We start from the raw sequence: 15,135 nt of genomic DNA, 5'->3' as shown, positions 1-15,135 counted from the left end.
AACTTCTAGTTCCTGGCACAGAATGGCAAGTGTTCTAAGAAAAGGACAGTTCTTTCACAAGCCTGCCTTTAGTTATGATGTGGAAGTGAAACTATGGAAGGTGAGGATCTCCTTCCCTAGGGAACAACCCTCTTCATCTAGGACTGGCCAAAAACACCAGACCCATTGCTGTCGAGTCGATTTCGACTCAGCAACCCTATAGGACAGAGTAGAACTACCCCATAGGGTTCCCAGAGAGAGGCTTGGTAGATTCGAACTGCTGACCTTTTGGTCATAACCACTGCACCACCAGGGCTCCTCCAGGACTGGAAGAGGGTGTAATTTCTTCTAGGTCAGAAAAGGAATAGTTGAGCTCTCCTCAGAGCTCACGTCTGGAATAAGAAGAGGAGGAGTGTGGTATTTGATGAGTCCCCTTGGTTTTCTTTTCAGCCATCGATGTGACCTACTTGCTGGAGGAAGGATCAGGCAGAAAACTGCGAAGGCGTACTTTGTTTATCCCAGAAAGCAGCTTTCGGAAGTGAACCTTAAGGAATTAGAACCTCAAGCATCTGGGATCCATCCAGTGGAGCTAGTCAGTCCTGCCTCCTGCTCTCTGGGTGCAGACAGGGGTGGGAAGGGTCCGTCCAGTCAAGGGGAATGGGGCCGTGCTGTTAACATTAGGTACTTAATACACCTTGGAGCTGGTGGAGAGGAAGAGGAAGGGGATCTGTCCAAGACAGTTCATTTGAATTTTTTCCTCTCCATTGCTTCACCCTGAGGGTTAATAATGTGGGGAGGAATGAGGGGCACATGGGGGTGACTAGAGCCTATTGGTACTTTGCAACACTTGCCCCTCCTTCCAGCTTGGGTTTTCCGTGTCATCCTTTGATCCTACAGGCACTGCTAAGAAGCTGCTTCCCATACCCAGGTATTACTCACAATCCCAAGGGATGGGACCAGGATCCCCACCCTGACTCCACCTGTTCTCTGTAGGCTCCAAGAGCTACCCCAGAGACCTAGAACGGAAACAGCTGGGGCCTCATCCCAGATCCCTAACGAGGAAAGTTTCTCTCTCCTTTCTTGCCCAACCAGGTCAAAGTAAAATGGGAGTTGACATCTCAAAGCACTTGTAACTGCCGCCCCTCTCCCTGCCTCTACTCCCCAAAATGGGATCATGGGATAGAGAGGGCCCCCACGGGGCCAGAAGGGCGCAGTACTTCTTGTAGTTGTTTTGATCTGTTGTACCCTCCGTTACCTGCCGAGCGGATTTTTTTCTAATGGGAAAGCCAGGCCCCCGCCAGCACACGTGCTGTTTTTGATGCTCTGTGGTTGTGTGTCTGCTGTGCTGTGCGAATGGAGACTTGTTTCAAAATTAAAACATTTAAAAATCTACATAAAAAGAGCTCTAAATCCCACCCCCCCAACAAGACACTACATAAACTGTTGAGCAGTATTCATCTATCGGAGTATTTGTCGTGAGTGTAGACTATCAGCTGAAAACACTACTCTTGTGTTCTAATTGTACAGTTTTCGATGTCCATCTCTTAAAGAGACAGTGTGTTCTCCCTAGCCCGCTCCTACCTTCCCTCCACCCTCCTGAGTGATTTCATTGTCAGGAGGGATATCCAGGGTGTCTCCCTCCTTCCCGTTCTCTTGGCCAGAAGTTACCAGACTATACTGTCTCTTTACAAATAAGATTTAAAAAGCTTTGCTTTGTTGTCTTCTCAGACATACATATGCATATACGTTTTAGATGTTCTTATAAGAGAAAAGATGGTTTTTAAATGTGCCAAGTTGTGTATATATATACATATATATATCTGCTGCGTGATTGGTAAGCAATACAATAGTAAACATGTCCCCATTACTTTTTTCTAATACTGGACCAAGGCTGTCCTAATTGTACATTTCCCCTTATGATGATGAGGACACTCTGACTCGTTTAGGTAGAAACATTGACCACCTTCCATTCCATTGAATCTTTTTTTTCTTTTACCTCCTTTCTATGTCAACCTTGAGGAAAACAAAACAAAACAAAACGAGACAGGGGATGCCAAAGATCCCCTTGAGCAGAGAAAAAGCAGAATAAATATTTTATTAAAGAAAAAAGAGAATTAAGAAAATAGTTTGGAGTATTTTCTTACTGTAGAGAAGCACTGTACATTACTAAGAGACCTGGGTATAAGATACTCACGTGTGGAGTTGGAAAAATCGCATGTCCAAGCCCGTCTGAGTGGTTTCTTTTGGTTTTCATTACAGGGAGAGGGTGGGAGGGAGGTGGGAATAGGGGCACTTTGGGGGTCTCCTTTTAGTCAAAAGAAGGAAAGTGACAAGAAAGAGAAGATTAAAACTCAATGTTTCCTTTAATAGTGTTAAACACTAAAATTTTAAAAAAGACATAAAAAGAAGAAAAAAAAACTTTGTAAAATGCGAGAACAGAAGCAAAAGACACTACGCTCTGTCATTTTATCTTTCTTTTGTTGAAAGACTAAAAACTGAAATGTTTTTTAGACAATCAAATGTTAGGTAAGTGCAAAAACTTGTTTTTTCTTACTGGTGTAGAAATTAATGCCTTTTTTTATTTTTCAGTTATTTTATAATAACGAAATAAAAAGAACCCCCCAGCTGCCAGGCGGGTTTTGGTGTTTGAAATGCGGGGCAAAGCACTACATCACTGCAAATAGATACAGAGTTAGTCTGCATGTCTGTAGGCTGTGTGATTGCGGAAAATATAAATGCTGCTAATATATTTCCTTTTTACAAAAGCATATCTAAATAGATGATTGTTTTGATGTTAATCTTTGTAAATTATGTATTACCAATTTTAACATTGGATGTAATTGCATAAAAAGCTTGCATCTCAATCCTTGAAAGTCTAGTATTAAATGGAAAACCTTTTCCTAACTGGAGTCGTGAGCTTGCTATTTTTTTCCTCTTTCCTACCCTCCATCTATCTTCCAGGATGTCCTCCAGCCTGTTTCAAAGGGATCTTCCAAAAACCACGTCATCAGCTTCCTGGGCTCAACAGGCGCACGCTTACATGGTCAGCTACTGGATTAAGCCAATCCCTTATTCCTAGGGTCTTTCTCGTCTCGGCCTAGCCTCACCACCAATCAGCATAGTCATCCACGGGAATTGCCCAGCTGTTTCTCAAACCTGCCACACTACCCTGCGCCTTCCTGCCTTTCGTAAACAAGCATCGTCTCATTTAATGCTCATTAACAACCCCCCAGGTTGGCAAGAAAAGCTTTAGACCGCATTTTTCAGGCCACTATGTGTTAGACCAGAGCCCTGGTGGCATAGTGGTTAAAGCACTCAGCTGCTAACCAAAACAGCAGTTGAACCCATCAGCCACTCCGTGGGAGAGAGATGTGACAATCTGCTTCCATAAAGATTTACAGCCTTCGAAACCCTAGAGGGCAGTTCTGCTCTGTCCTGTATGGTCGCTAAGAGTCAGAATTGACTAGAAGGCAGAGGGTTTGGTTTTAGATGTGCTAGACCACTTCCATTCTAAGCAGTTTACATGTATTCATTTATTTAACCCTAACAACAGCCCTTTAAGGTAGCTACCGTATCCCAATGTTATAGGTAAGGACTGAAGCAACAGAGAGGTTAAGTTACTGGCCCAGGATCACATAGCTGGTTAATCCTTCAACCCGGTTAGGCCTCTGAAGTCAATATTCCCATTTTGTACAAATAAAAACTGAAGCTTAGAGAGGTTGAGTAACTTGCCCAAAATCACCTACTAGTGTTGGACCCAGAGCTCCGAAGTCTGTAGTCTGTATTCTCCAAAGTGACCCTACTAATTAAGGAAGATAAACCCACTCCTGCCAGCAGCTGGAAGGTTCAACAAAGTATTTGCCCTGGACATGGGCCAGACATTCAGCCTGGGAGTTGAGCTAAAATACAGTTGCTGAAGCAGCAAGACAGCTGGCTGCAGGAGCGCAGTCTGTACTCGGACAAGGACTTGAGCTTCAAGTCTCTGGATCAAGGCACCTCACTGTTAAAACTGCAGAAACAATACATGAATAGTTGTTTTTTTGTCTTTCAATTAATCCTCAGTATCCACCTCAGCTGTTCTAGATAATATATAACAACCTGTTGCAATCAAGTTGATTCCGACTCAGTGACCCTATCGGACAGAGTAGAGCTGCCCCATAGGGTTCCCAAGAAGCAGCTGGTGGATTTGAACTGCCGACCTTTTGGTTAGCAGCTGAGCTCTTAACCACTGCACCATCAGGGCTCCAGATGATATGTAACAGTACAAACTAGATTTTAATCATTGTTTATGGTGTCTGCAAGGAGGTCCCGCTGCTCTTCTGCCTCCTGCATAAGCCTGAGAGCCATCAGGCAAATACCACATCAGGCCAGGTCTCACTGCTCTAACAGTGTCACTCCAGGATTCTTCCCAGGTATTTGGGATTACTCACTGTACAACCAAGCATGTGGGAACAGGAGTCAGAGAAAAGAGAGAGCACGTCAAGTCATGGGACATGAAGGCCGTGTATCAGTGTGTCTCAAACTTTAGAACTCATGGACTTCCCCAAGGTTACTCCACGGATCTCACTTTGAGAAATACTGGTCCCAACCTCAAAGTAATAGCAGTCTTCATATTACCACTTTCTAACTTTAAACATTATAATGATAAAACTGGGAATTCCTGGAGACACTCAGAATCCAGTTTGAGAACCATTAGATAACAGCTGAAATGCAAACTGAGGTCTAAAATTGAGGGGCTAGCTAAACAAAAAGCAAAATTAAAGCAAGGAGAAGAATGACAAAAGTATGAGGCATTTGAATCTAACCAAGCCTGCCCCTGAGTGCCTTCAGATCTTTGAGTCGGAAGAATTTTACTTCAAGTTTCCTCTTCTTTCTTGTCACCACCCATTGTCCCCTTCAACCAGGGTCCCAAAGATGAGGGAAAACTCCAGATCCTTTGCCTCGTGTCTCACCATGTAGTTCTCAGCATCCCCCCATCTTTCCTGATGCCTGGTTATAACTATCTATTCTTCTAACCTTCTGGTGTTTCTCCTCTATCTAGACAATCCTTTCTGGTTCCCAACCCCACTCTTGACCCTTTAGAGCATTTTTTGCTATTCTCATTACTTCAAGAAATTGAAAGGAAACTTACTAGCTCCTAGTAAAGTAACAGATGTTAAGCTATTCCGTTTTTTCCTGAAATTGCCTTTGCGGAGTGACGGTATTAGACTATCATGTCTTGCAACCCTTAATCCTTCCCTTCACCTCAGATATGCGCCTAGTAAGTACAATTTCCAGGACTCATTCCACCCTAAAAAAAAAAATCCATTGCCGTCGAGTTGATTTCCAACTCACAGCAGCCCTACAGGACAGTAGAACGGTTCCGTAAGTTTGCGAGGCTGTAATCTTGGACTGCCACATCTTTCTCCCATGGAGCTGCTGGTGGTGGGTTTGAACCACCGACCTTTCGATTAGCAGCCAAGAGCTCAACCACTGTCCCACCAGGGCTCATTAAGTTCTCCTTCCCCATATTTCCTCAGGCTCCTGCCGTATCAACCTAACAAAGCAAGTCTCAGAGAGGCACTTTTGAGATCCAGGCGCCAATCAGGCACCATTTGCCACGTACTCCTTCCCCAGGGAACAGTAAAAGCTGAACATGAGCTAGAAAGGAAACATCTCCCTTGGGCTTCTCGTACGAGGGCTTCCCTCCCCTCCTCCCAGCCTGTGTCCTGAAACCCACAGTGACACACATTCAACTCCCACACTTTATTGGGACAAATGAAGAGGGAGACAGACCAACACCACAGGCCCACCCACCAGGGGTGTCCAGGCTTCAGCACCTCGTACAGCATGAGTAGTCAATAAATAGAGGTAACATGGGATGGGTGGAGCGGGGAAGATTCCATGCACAGAAGGAGACTACAGCCCCTTCTAGTCATGGGAGCCAAGGTATATACTGTACTGGCACAGTCCACTTACAGATGAACAAGGTAGAGGGAGTGAGATTCCCGTTTTGCAGACAGGAAGGGAGATGCTCCCTTGTAGAGATGGGAAAGAGATTCCATGGAGGAGAATTTCTTTTTACGTATTTGGAAGAAGGGCAGATTTCACCTTACAGATGGGCATGGGAGAGAAGAAGGAAAGTATATTTTAAATATTAGCAGAAATGGATGTGGGATTTTGCAGACAGGGAAAATGTTTCTGGGATGATTGGTTTACATGGATTAGTGCTCATGGGCCATTCCACTCGCAGGTGACAGGAGCGGGCGTATGCAGGGCTACAGAACAAGGGAGGTATACCCCACAGGCACCAGCCCCTCCACTCCATCCCGCCCACAGCGGAGCCAGTCTTCATCCACCGTGGCAATGACACGCAGCACCTCCCCACGCTGGAAGCTCAGCTGCTCCGGTCCTGCAGCGGTGTGGTCACAGAGAGCCCGGACTGCCCTGAGGGGAGCCAGAGGGAGATGTTGGGGTGAAGTGAGGGGGGACAGCTGCCTCCAGGTCGCACCTCTACACTGTGGTACATTCCTAGTGGTTCAGCTCAGTGAACACTGACTGGGCTCTGCAAAGACTTAGGGACCATCGACATATTGACTCTACCTGGGGCCCCAGCTCTCTCCTGAGCTCCAGATTCACTCTTTAGCTGCTCGCTGGTTGCTATTTGCACTTCTCTCGGATAGAGCCTCAACATATGTAAACATATGGCTCCATCTTAATCTCCACATCAGTCCCTCCTCTTGTGTCCGCAATAGTGGATCCTGTAGAGTAGTAAATGGCACCATCTTCTACCCAGTTGTTCCCTGTAAAACCCAAGCATCTCCTCACATCCAGTCCATCCCCAACACTTGTATGGTATTTGGCATTTCTGTTGCCTACTACTATGTCTACTCTTTCTCTTCAGTTCCACTGCCACCATCCGTTTAGATCTCTATCTTCTCTGTCTGAACTACTGCATATAATCTAACGGTCTCTCTGACTCCTTTCTTCCTCCCCAGGTCCATCCTCCACACAGCAATCACAGATCTTTCAAAAACAGAAGCAGGCCCATCACCCCCAGGTGACAGGCCCTTCAGTGGCTCCCACTGCCTCAGAATAAAGTCCAGGCTCCTTCGCTCACCCACTGAATCCTCCAGGCTCCCCATGATCCTGCTGTCCGCATCCTCCACTCCAGTCTCATCTACCCACACTTGGGCCTCCCTAGCTTTGCATCCTGTTTCCCCTGCCAGGTCCACACCCCCATACCATCACTGAGTCTTTCCTGATCCCCAAAGCCTAGGGTAGAAGCCCTGTCTATATGGGCCCAAAGGACTCAGTCTTCCTTTCCCAGAGTCTACCACACAGGACTGATTGCTCATTTATTCATCAGCATCTCTCACTCGACTACCAGTTCCTTGAGGGCAGGGACTCCAATCTGTTTACCTTTGTACTCTCTCTAATGTAATGCTTGGCACATAGCAAGTACTCAAAAAATATTGCTGAATGAATGAAAAATCAAGAAGCTTACTTCAGCAGACTGAGAGACACCAAAGAATACAAGGCCCCAAGACGCAGCACATGGTGCCAACTGGAAGACCCCGCTAAAAGGAAGCACAGTCCCTCAGCGGGCACACACAGACGTGTGTACACACACAAAGTGGCCACTAACTCAGCACCTATTATGTGCCAAAGGCTTTTATGAAATTCTTTAGCCTTCTCAACAACCATGCTGAAAACATAATTATCCACTTTTTACAAAGGAAAAAACTAAGGCTCCAAGAAATGAAGTGTCACACAAATAAGTAGCAAAGATGCAAAACAAACTAAGCATTCTAACAAACCAATCTACTTGTAAAGCCCAGGGTCTTTTAATCGCCTCCATCCACTCTGAAGAAAGGAATACACGCACATACACACACACACACCCACACCCACACACCCCACACACAGTTACACACTAATGCATTCTCCCCCTTCTGCCTTACCTGTGGGGCTGTGCCATGCTGGGGGCTGAGGCCTCAAGCTCCTCAGGAGAAGATGGAGTCTCGGGAGGTACCCCCCGCTTCACCAGAGCCAACACACTCACTGTAGGGGGCAGCCAACTGGATGGTCTCCTGGAGGAAAAGAGACTTACAGGGATCACCCTACTTCTATCTAAAGAACCCAGGGAGGGAGGGAGAGGCTGAAGGGCTTGACTGCGGTTCACACGAGGTCAGAAGGTGGTCAGGAGTTGGTCACTACTAACGGAAGAGTAGCAGCTGTGGCACACACACCTCTAGGGTGATTAAGGAAGTGACGATAAAGGTCTACAAGGCCAGAAGTCCCACGAGTTGCCTGTGGAACTGGCAGGGTTTACACAGACTCAGAGATTCAAAGGGTCAGCAGAAGGGACCTGAGGCCACTAAAGAGCCACCAGTAGTCAAGCTCTAGAGCAGGCAAGCTTTTTCTTAAAGGACCAGATAGAAAATATTTACATATTTTAGGCTTTTAGGGCCAAGAGACAAAATCCAGAACATTATGTAACCACTTAAAAAGGTAAAAACCATTTTTAGTTCATGGCTGTGGAAAGAAACTGCCAACCTCTGCCCTGGAGGATCACTAAAGTGCTTCAAAGTAGGGCCACTGGGACTCAGAAAGTCAATGAGGGGCCAGGGACCCCATTACCTGGACTTTAGGGCTCCAGTCTCAGTTTCCATGGGGCCTCCAGGCACTCCAAACAGTCTCCCCAGCCACACGCCTCTACCTGGGGCCGCTTCTTCTGTGGGGAGGCGTCTCTCCTGCGCACCCTCAGCTGCAGTACCATGATGCCTGGGACCCCACCGGGGAAGGGTGAAGCCCTCAGTGTCCCCAGAGGCGTAGACTCGGGAGGCCTGGGTCAGCTGCTCCCACCAGCTGCCTGGTGTGGGAGGGCTTGTGGGGGCTGCCGGGCCCGGAGGGGCCTCCCCAGAAGCCCCCCGAAGGCTCTGGGCCAGCCGCCCACCCCAGTGCAGCAGGGCCTGCACGGTCTGCTGCAGGGCTGGAGGCGGGCCCGGGGGTGCTGGGGCCTGGGGTGGAGCCAGGGGCAGGTGGTGGTGGTGCTCAAAGAGCAGGTCCAGGTGGAAGGTGAGCACCGAGAGCGGCTGCAGCAGGAGCAGCAGCTCCGTGGATAGGGAGGGGCAACCACCCCGGGCCAGGGAGAAGAATCCCGTGGGCAGGTACAGGAGGGACAGCAGGCCTGGGAAAGAGCAGGCCAACATGAGTCCCCGCCCTGAACTGGAAAGCTCCCACCAGTCAACAAACATCATTCTCTGCTGGGCTCTGGGGTGGACAGAAGGGGAACATGGTGGGGTACAAGACTGACACAACCCTGCCCATGTACCACGGCTGTTCCTGCATCCTGGGGGACGCTCATAGAGCAAGTGGTGACATATAACAAGTAACTGTGAAGACCAGGAAAGAGAAGGAAGTGGGAGCCACAGGAGCATGCACAAAACTGGGGCTGGGGGTTGGCCTAGTCTAGGGGGGGGCGCTCTCTGAGGAAGAGCCCAAAAGGATGAATGAAAGTTGACACAGAAGCAGTGGAAGGCCAGGGAGGCCTGTTCTAGGTGGAGAAGCGGACAGCCTATGTCAGGTTCTGGGGCAGAGAGGACCAGAAAGGAAGACTGTAGGCAGGACCAGGGAAAGCCAGGGTCCCACAGTGGGGTAGAGGGCAGAGGCGAGATGAGCAAGGCTTTGGTCCACAGTGAGGACTTGGATCTTTCCTCCTATGGGCAGTGGGACTCCTTGGAAGAGTTTTAAGCAGAAGAGTGACAAGGTCAGAGATCTGGGTTGAGAAGATGACTCTGGCATCAGTGGGAACTAGCAAGAGAGATCCCTTCCCCTCCCTCCCTCCCAGCCCAGCAGCATCGCCTCAGGCCTCTGACCTGCATCTTCCTGGAGACTGGAAAACCAGAGTTCCAACTGCTTAGTGCTGGGGGAGAAAGGGGGGACAGAAGTTCAGGAAAGTGGGGGGCTCCAGCCCTTTCTGGGTGGCAGATGAGAGATGAATTGGGAGAGGGGAGGCTCTCTCTGGGGACACGGATACGGGGCACCACTCTTGCGTCCCACCCATGAAGGAGACAGTCACTCACTTGAGGAGGCCCAGGATGAAGGCATGGAAGCGGCTCCGGCTGCTGCTCAGGGGAGCCAGACGGCTGATCTGGCTATACAGGGTTCCCAGGGAGCGGGTGCTGCAGCCTGAGGATACCAGGGATGATAAGCCAAGCCCTGGCCCTGTCCCAGTCCCAGTCTGACCCCTCCTCCCTCACCTGGCTTCACTGAAGCCTCCACCACGCTCCAGGGGCTGCTCCTTCGCTGCCCAGTAATAAGGTCCTTCCGGAAAGGCTTCAACCCGTCAGCCACCAGGGCGTGGAGGGCCGGACAGAGGGTGGTCAGTACCAGGTGCCCCACATCTGGGCTCAGCCGACTATCCCCCAACTGGGCCTGCAGGCAGTACAGTGGTGATGGGTCCAGAGATACCCTCAGCCTCTTCGCGCCAACAGTTCCTGCGCCCCCAGAGCTACGTTAAGCACTCGCCCGCCCACATACACACACACACACACACACACACACACACACACACAGGCGCAAGCCTCTCCCCAGCCGCCTTTACCTTCTGAACCAAGTTCCGGGCGGCCCCAAAGTGCGAGATGATTTTATCCACAGAAGCGCTGACGGCTATCAGCAAACCTGGGAGGGAGGCGGGGGCAGGAGGAAGCATCAAAGCCGTCTCTCCCTTCCTGGGCAGTACCCAGGGGGCACCTCCGCAGTCCAAGAGGAGTGCATTAAGAAGACTGATTTATGAATCTGGAGCCTGAACAAGGCCGAAGTGAAGGGCAATTCATTCAGGGGCCAGGAGTCAGAAACAGGGGTTTTCTACCTTTTTTCTGCTCCTGCAGCTGGCCAGTACCACTCTGGGCTTCTGCCATCCACAGGCGCTGGGCCCCGGGGACACCGGCGAACGACCAGGAACTACGGACTGGGGCGAAGGAAGAAGGACGCGGTGACACTTACCGCGGGGTGCCCCGAGGACTCTGGGCTCCCACACTGGTCATCTCCTGCGGGTCTGCAGGGCCCCTGCCCACGAAGGGTCTTGGGGAGAAGGAACACAGGGCCGGAGGGAGCACCGGGTAGCTCGAGCCGGGCCCCAGAGTGAAATCCCAGCACTAGCTGCCCCCCCGGGTTCCCATTTCCTTTCCTCAGGGCCCAGCTCCCACCTCCACGATTCCGGAAGTCCCTGACTCAGGACAGCCCCGCTCGCCTCCCGCCCGCCCGGCTGGAGCCTGCCGGCGGGAGCTGATAAGGCAAGGAAGAGAGGCTCAGCCCTGCGCCCCGCCCGCGCCCCGGTCCGGCCCGCGGAGGCCCGGGGAGCACGTGGGAAGCCTGAACCAATGGAAAGACAGACAGACGGGAAAGGGAGGAGAGACAAAGCGAGACAAGACCTTTTAGCCTCCAAGGATCTGGAGGCTAAAAGGTGCCGGAAAAGGGAAATCCCAGCCCAAGCCTGCACCTCGGCGGAGGGCTCCCCCTGCAGCCCACGGGCAGCTGGCCGCGTGGGCAGGGCGTGGCCAGAACCTCTCGGGCCAATGAGTTCCAGGGAGCGTCCCCCTCCACCCTTCCCAAGCGAGGTGGGGTCAGGCCTGAACGGCACGGCCCAGGACTTCCACACCAGAGGGGATAACCCAAGGTCCCTAACAGTGACAGGCTGGGACCCCTAGACTGGGTATGGAAGCCCGGCAAGCCCGCGTTCACTACGCCTAGGGTGGACCTGGCGGGAGAGGCCAAGCCACCTTATCCCAGCTCGAGGAGCGGGTCCAGGCTCCCCCGGACCTAGGAACTTGCTTGAAACCAGCTCGAGGGGCGGGGCCAAGCCAGGTGAAGCCTGAAGGAGCCGAAGCTGAGGGCCAGACGAGGCTGGGTGGGGCTGGGGCGGGGCCGGGGGTGGGCCCGGGGAGTGGGCGGGGAGGCCCCGCCTCCGGGCTGGCCAGGATCGGTCTTACGTAGCCTGGGCGGAGGCGGTGGGCTCCTGATCCAGCGAGGGGCCTTCGGCGGACGTGGTGGCGGTGGCAACGGGGGGGCGGGTACCTGGCGGGATGGGGGAGCCGCGGCGGGGAAGGTGCTACTTCTGGGAAAGAGCGGGGACAGCAGCAGTGCCAGCTCGGGGCTGGCCAGGCAGGGCAGGGTCCCCCGAGCCGGAGGCGAATAGGCTCCCACTGGGGACAGGCGAACAGGCAGCAGCTGCTCCTCTGGGGGGCTCGGCGCCCCCAGCAGCCGCAGCCCAGCGCCGGGCCAACCGGCCAGAGGTGCCAAGAACAGAGACCCAGCTGCGCCCGCGCCCCCACCCTCCAACAGGGGGCGCCCGTCGGCCGAAAACCGGAAAAACAGAGGCCGGGGGACCAGGAGGGGACTGGCTGCAGGCGGGGTTGGCGGGGCAGGCGTGGGGTGCGGGGGGGTCAGCGGGACAGGCAGCCAGGCGAGGAGGGGCGGGAGAAAGAGGGAGCAAAGAGTTAGTCCCGTAACCTAATCACCCACCCAGTCCCTTTCCCGGAGCGTTCCCCAAAAGAAGGGGACGGAGAGGGCGAGTGGCACAGAATGGAGGGGAAACAGGGGGCCGATTGAAGGCTCGGGAGAGTGTGAGCGAGGCCGAAGCCCAGCCCTCCTCCCGCTTCCTCTCTAGGCTTCTTACCCTCGAGGCCGGCCTGCGCGCTGGGTTCCTCCGGCTCCTTCGCAGCTGGGGCCTCCTCGCCAGCCGCGGGGCTGTCCGCCCTGACTTCCTCGGGCTGCCCCTCCGCTATGGGCTGCAGCCCTTGCAGCGCTGGTCGGTTCTTCTTCCTCCGGGGAGGGACAGGTGGGGGTGGGGGCCGAGGCGGGACCAAGGCCCAGCCAGCTGGGGGGTCTCTGGGCGGGACTGGCGGGGGCGGGGCCCGGCTTCGGGACCTGAGTTCCTTGAAGGTGGTGACCTCCCGGGGAGGCGCCGGGGAGCCGCCCAGCGACCCGGTAGGGGGCAGCTCGGTGTCGGGCGAGAAGACGATGAGCCAGTCGCTGCGATCTTTCTTGGCCTGCGGCACGAGGGGCAGCCCTGGGCCCCGCTTGCGCTTCTGGGCCAGCTCGTGGAAGGACGTGATTGTCCGGTGGGGCACCCGCTCCTCGCTGACGTCACTTCTCCATCCCCCATCAATTTTCCCTGCATCAGTTTTCCAGACAGTTATTCCCTCATTGTTTTTCCAACTGGAGTTGAGTTTTCCAGGTTCAGTTTTCCAGCTGGAGTTAATATTCCCGTTGATTTTCCAACCAGAGTTATTGTTCTCAGTGATCTTCCAGCCAGCCTCCGTTTTCTCTGTGTCAATTTTCCAAATGGGGTTGATTTTCCAACTGGGCTCCGTTTGCCCTGCGTCGATTTTGCCATCGTCCGCCTCTGAGAGCTCGGAGGTAGGAAGATCCTGCTCCCCGCCCTCGTCCTCTTCCTCCAGCCCTGGGGAGGGGAGGTCCTGGCTCCTGGTCAGGGCGTTGCAGTTGGAGTCCAGGGCAGGGCCTGCTGGAGAGGAAGCTCCCGAGCAGGAATCAGGAGAGCAGCAGAAGCTGTCCGGCGAGCAGGTGGCAGGGCCTGCGGAAACTAGCTGGGAGCCCTGCTCCAGGGGAATGTCGCTGGGCTGGGGGTGGGCATCCTTGTCGCCAGGGAGGTCCCGCAAGTAGACTGAGACTGGGGACTCATCAGGGCTGAGATCCGAGCAGGAGCTGAGAGAGGAGGAGCAGCCCGGATCCGAGGGAGAGGCAGCCCCCTCTTCCTCCTGCGACGGGTCCTGCCGGTTCCCTAAGCCTGGCCCGTGCTCCTGGCAACAACGGCAGGGCACCGCGGGGCTGTTGGAATTGGCGTCAACCACGGTCCCGCTGCAGGGGCCCCTGCTCTCCTTGCCCCCGGTGTCCCCTGGGGGAGGAGGTGTGCTCAGGGGCCCCTCACGTAACTCGGGACGGCGGGACAAGTGCAGGCCCAGGGAGACGTGCTGGAGGTGAATGTGGTTGAGGTTGCAGAGTAAAGCCCTCTGAGGGGACAGCATGGTGCCGCGGTGACGGGATGGCCTCGAGAGAATCAGGAGGGTCGGGTCTCTCACATCCACCTACCTGGCAACCGCAGATGCAGACCTAGAAGACAGGGGTGTTGAAACCCAGCTAGTGAGGGCGAGAGCCGCGGGAAGGACACCAAGGTGACTGACCAGGCATGGGAAGGCACCGGATGCTTTGGATGATATTTACACGACATGCAAATGGAAATCGATTGGCCATTAGTTCCCACTGCAGTGTTTGGAGGTGGAGCCGAATGTAAACCCCCGGGAATGGTGCGGAGAGGGTCAGAGTATGCGGCTGCGCTCTGGCTCTCCGCGGGGGTGCGAAAGGTTGGAAGAGGATGGGGCCCAGAATGGACCCGCGGGTGCTCTCTGCAGCAATCTGGCCCAGTCCCAACCTGCTCCTAACTCCCAGAGGAAGGGGCCACGGGAGGCCCTGCCGAGGTGCTCTGAAATGGGGCCGGGGGCAACGCGACACATCTGGTCAATGCAGGAAAGGGGGGGGGAAAGGTGGGAGCGACGAGCGGTAGCTGTCAGTTTGTCAACTCCACATTTGCCTGCCACCCCCGCGCCGACCCTGCGGGGTCCAGCCTGCAGCCGCGGTGCGCCCTCACCCCGCCCTGAGCACCGGTGTGTCGGTCCATCCTCTCTCTACTCGTCTCGATCATCCAGCCACCACCCCACCCCTTCTCTATTCATTTCTTCTAGTCCCCTTCTCCTGCCTCACCCCGCGTACCTCAGTCCATCCATCCACACCCACGGCCCAGGGCCTCCTCACCAAGGTCCTCCTGCAACCGCTCCCAGCCTTGGGCTCATCCGCCGCTCCCGCGGTACCGGCCCGGCCCAGCACAGCCCAGAGAGGAGGGGGAAGGAGGGGGCGGGGCGCCAGGACAACCCACCAGCGCTGCGCAGCCGCGCCCCTTCACGCAGGGGCGGGCCCGCCCCCAAGCGCTTGACGTCTCGCCTGCGTCATTCTGGTAGACCCAGCTAGCTACTTTTGGTGTATCCTTAGGCTCCACCCTGCTTTTGATCCCTAGGGGGCCTGGTGCCAAAGCCCATGCAGCTCCCCCAAGCCCCACCACTGTGCGCAGAGCCTGCGGATGGCGTAAGCACGAACAGA

The 15,135-nt window shown here is 53.9% G+C and overlaps 3 protein-coding genes across 9 annotated transcripts in view; 2 read left to right on the top strand and 1 right to left on the bottom strand.

Annotated features, from left to right (window-relative positions):
- The window catches only part of ASH1L (ASH1 like histone lysine methyltransferase), a 251,868-nt gene extending 248,985 nt beyond the window's left edge, over window positions 1-2,883 (top strand). For all 6 annotated transcript variants that reach the window (XM_064282678.1, XM_064282676.1, XM_064282677.1 and 3 more), the window contains one exon: window positions 430-2,883. In XM_064282678.1, coding sequence (XP_064138748.1) covers window positions 430-521 — 92 coding nt within the window. In that variant the 3' untranslated portion in view covers window positions 522-2,883. The remainder of the gene's footprint in view (window positions 1-429) is intronic.
- A 2,826-nt stretch (window positions 2,884-5,709) lies between these two features.
- Window positions 5,710-14,172, bottom strand: RUSC1 (RUN and SH3 domain containing 1). 2 transcript variants are annotated; one of them, XM_064282697.1, is made up of 10 exons: window positions 12,641-14,172; window positions 11,955-12,365; window positions 10,835-10,933; window positions 10,568-10,644; window positions 10,224-10,398; window positions 10,047-10,152; window positions 9,840-9,886; window positions 8,602-9,151; window positions 7,923-8,051; window positions 5,710-6,405 (listed from the first exon to the last, which is right to left on the bottom strand). In XM_064282697.1, the coding sequence occupies exons 1-10, from the start codon at window positions 14,007-14,009 to the stop codon at window positions 6,237-6,239; spliced, it is 3,132 nt and encodes a 1,043-aa protein (XP_064138767.1). In that variant the 5' UTR covers window positions 14,010-14,172; the 3' UTR covers window positions 5,710-6,236. The 2 variants fall into 2 exon arrangements, with proteins under 2 accessions (XP_064138767.1, XP_064138766.1); XM_064282696.1 differs by lacking the exons at window positions 11,955-12,365; window positions 12,641-14,172 and adding an exon at window positions 11,172-11,832.
- A 15-nt stretch (window positions 14,173-14,187) lies between these two features.
- On the top strand, window positions 14,188-14,996 carry LOC104846338 (putative uncharacterized protein RUSC1-AS1). Its single transcript, XM_023553935.2, is given in 6 exon segments — window positions 14,188-14,407; window positions 14,409-14,457; window positions 14,459-14,525; window positions 14,528-14,730; window positions 14,732-14,815; window positions 14,817-14,996. Coding segments are annotated over 6 exon segments (780 nt in total). The 5' UTR covers window positions 14,188-14,210.
- Window positions 14,997-15,135: the final 139 nt, after the last annotated feature.

This window comes from Loxodonta africana, chromosome 3 (assembly GCF_030014295.1).
Source record: "Loxodonta africana isolate mLoxAfr1 chromosome 3, mLoxAfr1.hap2, whole genome shotgun sequence".
NCBI lineage: Eukaryota > Metazoa > Chordata > Mammalia > Proboscidea > Elephantidae > Loxodonta > Loxodonta africana.
This window is presented reverse-complemented; position numbering and strand designations above follow the sequence as displayed.

Coding starts and splice junctions, on each gene's coding strand:
- RUSC1 (XM_064282697.1), bottom strand. CDS start 14,009: ATGCTGTCCCCTCAGAGGGCTTTACTCTGCAACCTCAACCACATTCAC. Junction 9,887..10,046: donor TTCATCCTGGGCCTCCTCAA/GTGAGTGACTGT, acceptor TTTCTCCCCCAG/CACTAAGCAGTTGGAACTCT. Junction 9,152..9,839: donor CAGTCTCCAGGAAGATGCAG/GTCAGAGGCCTG, acceptor GCTCTTTCCCAG/GCCTGCTGTCCCTCCTGTAC.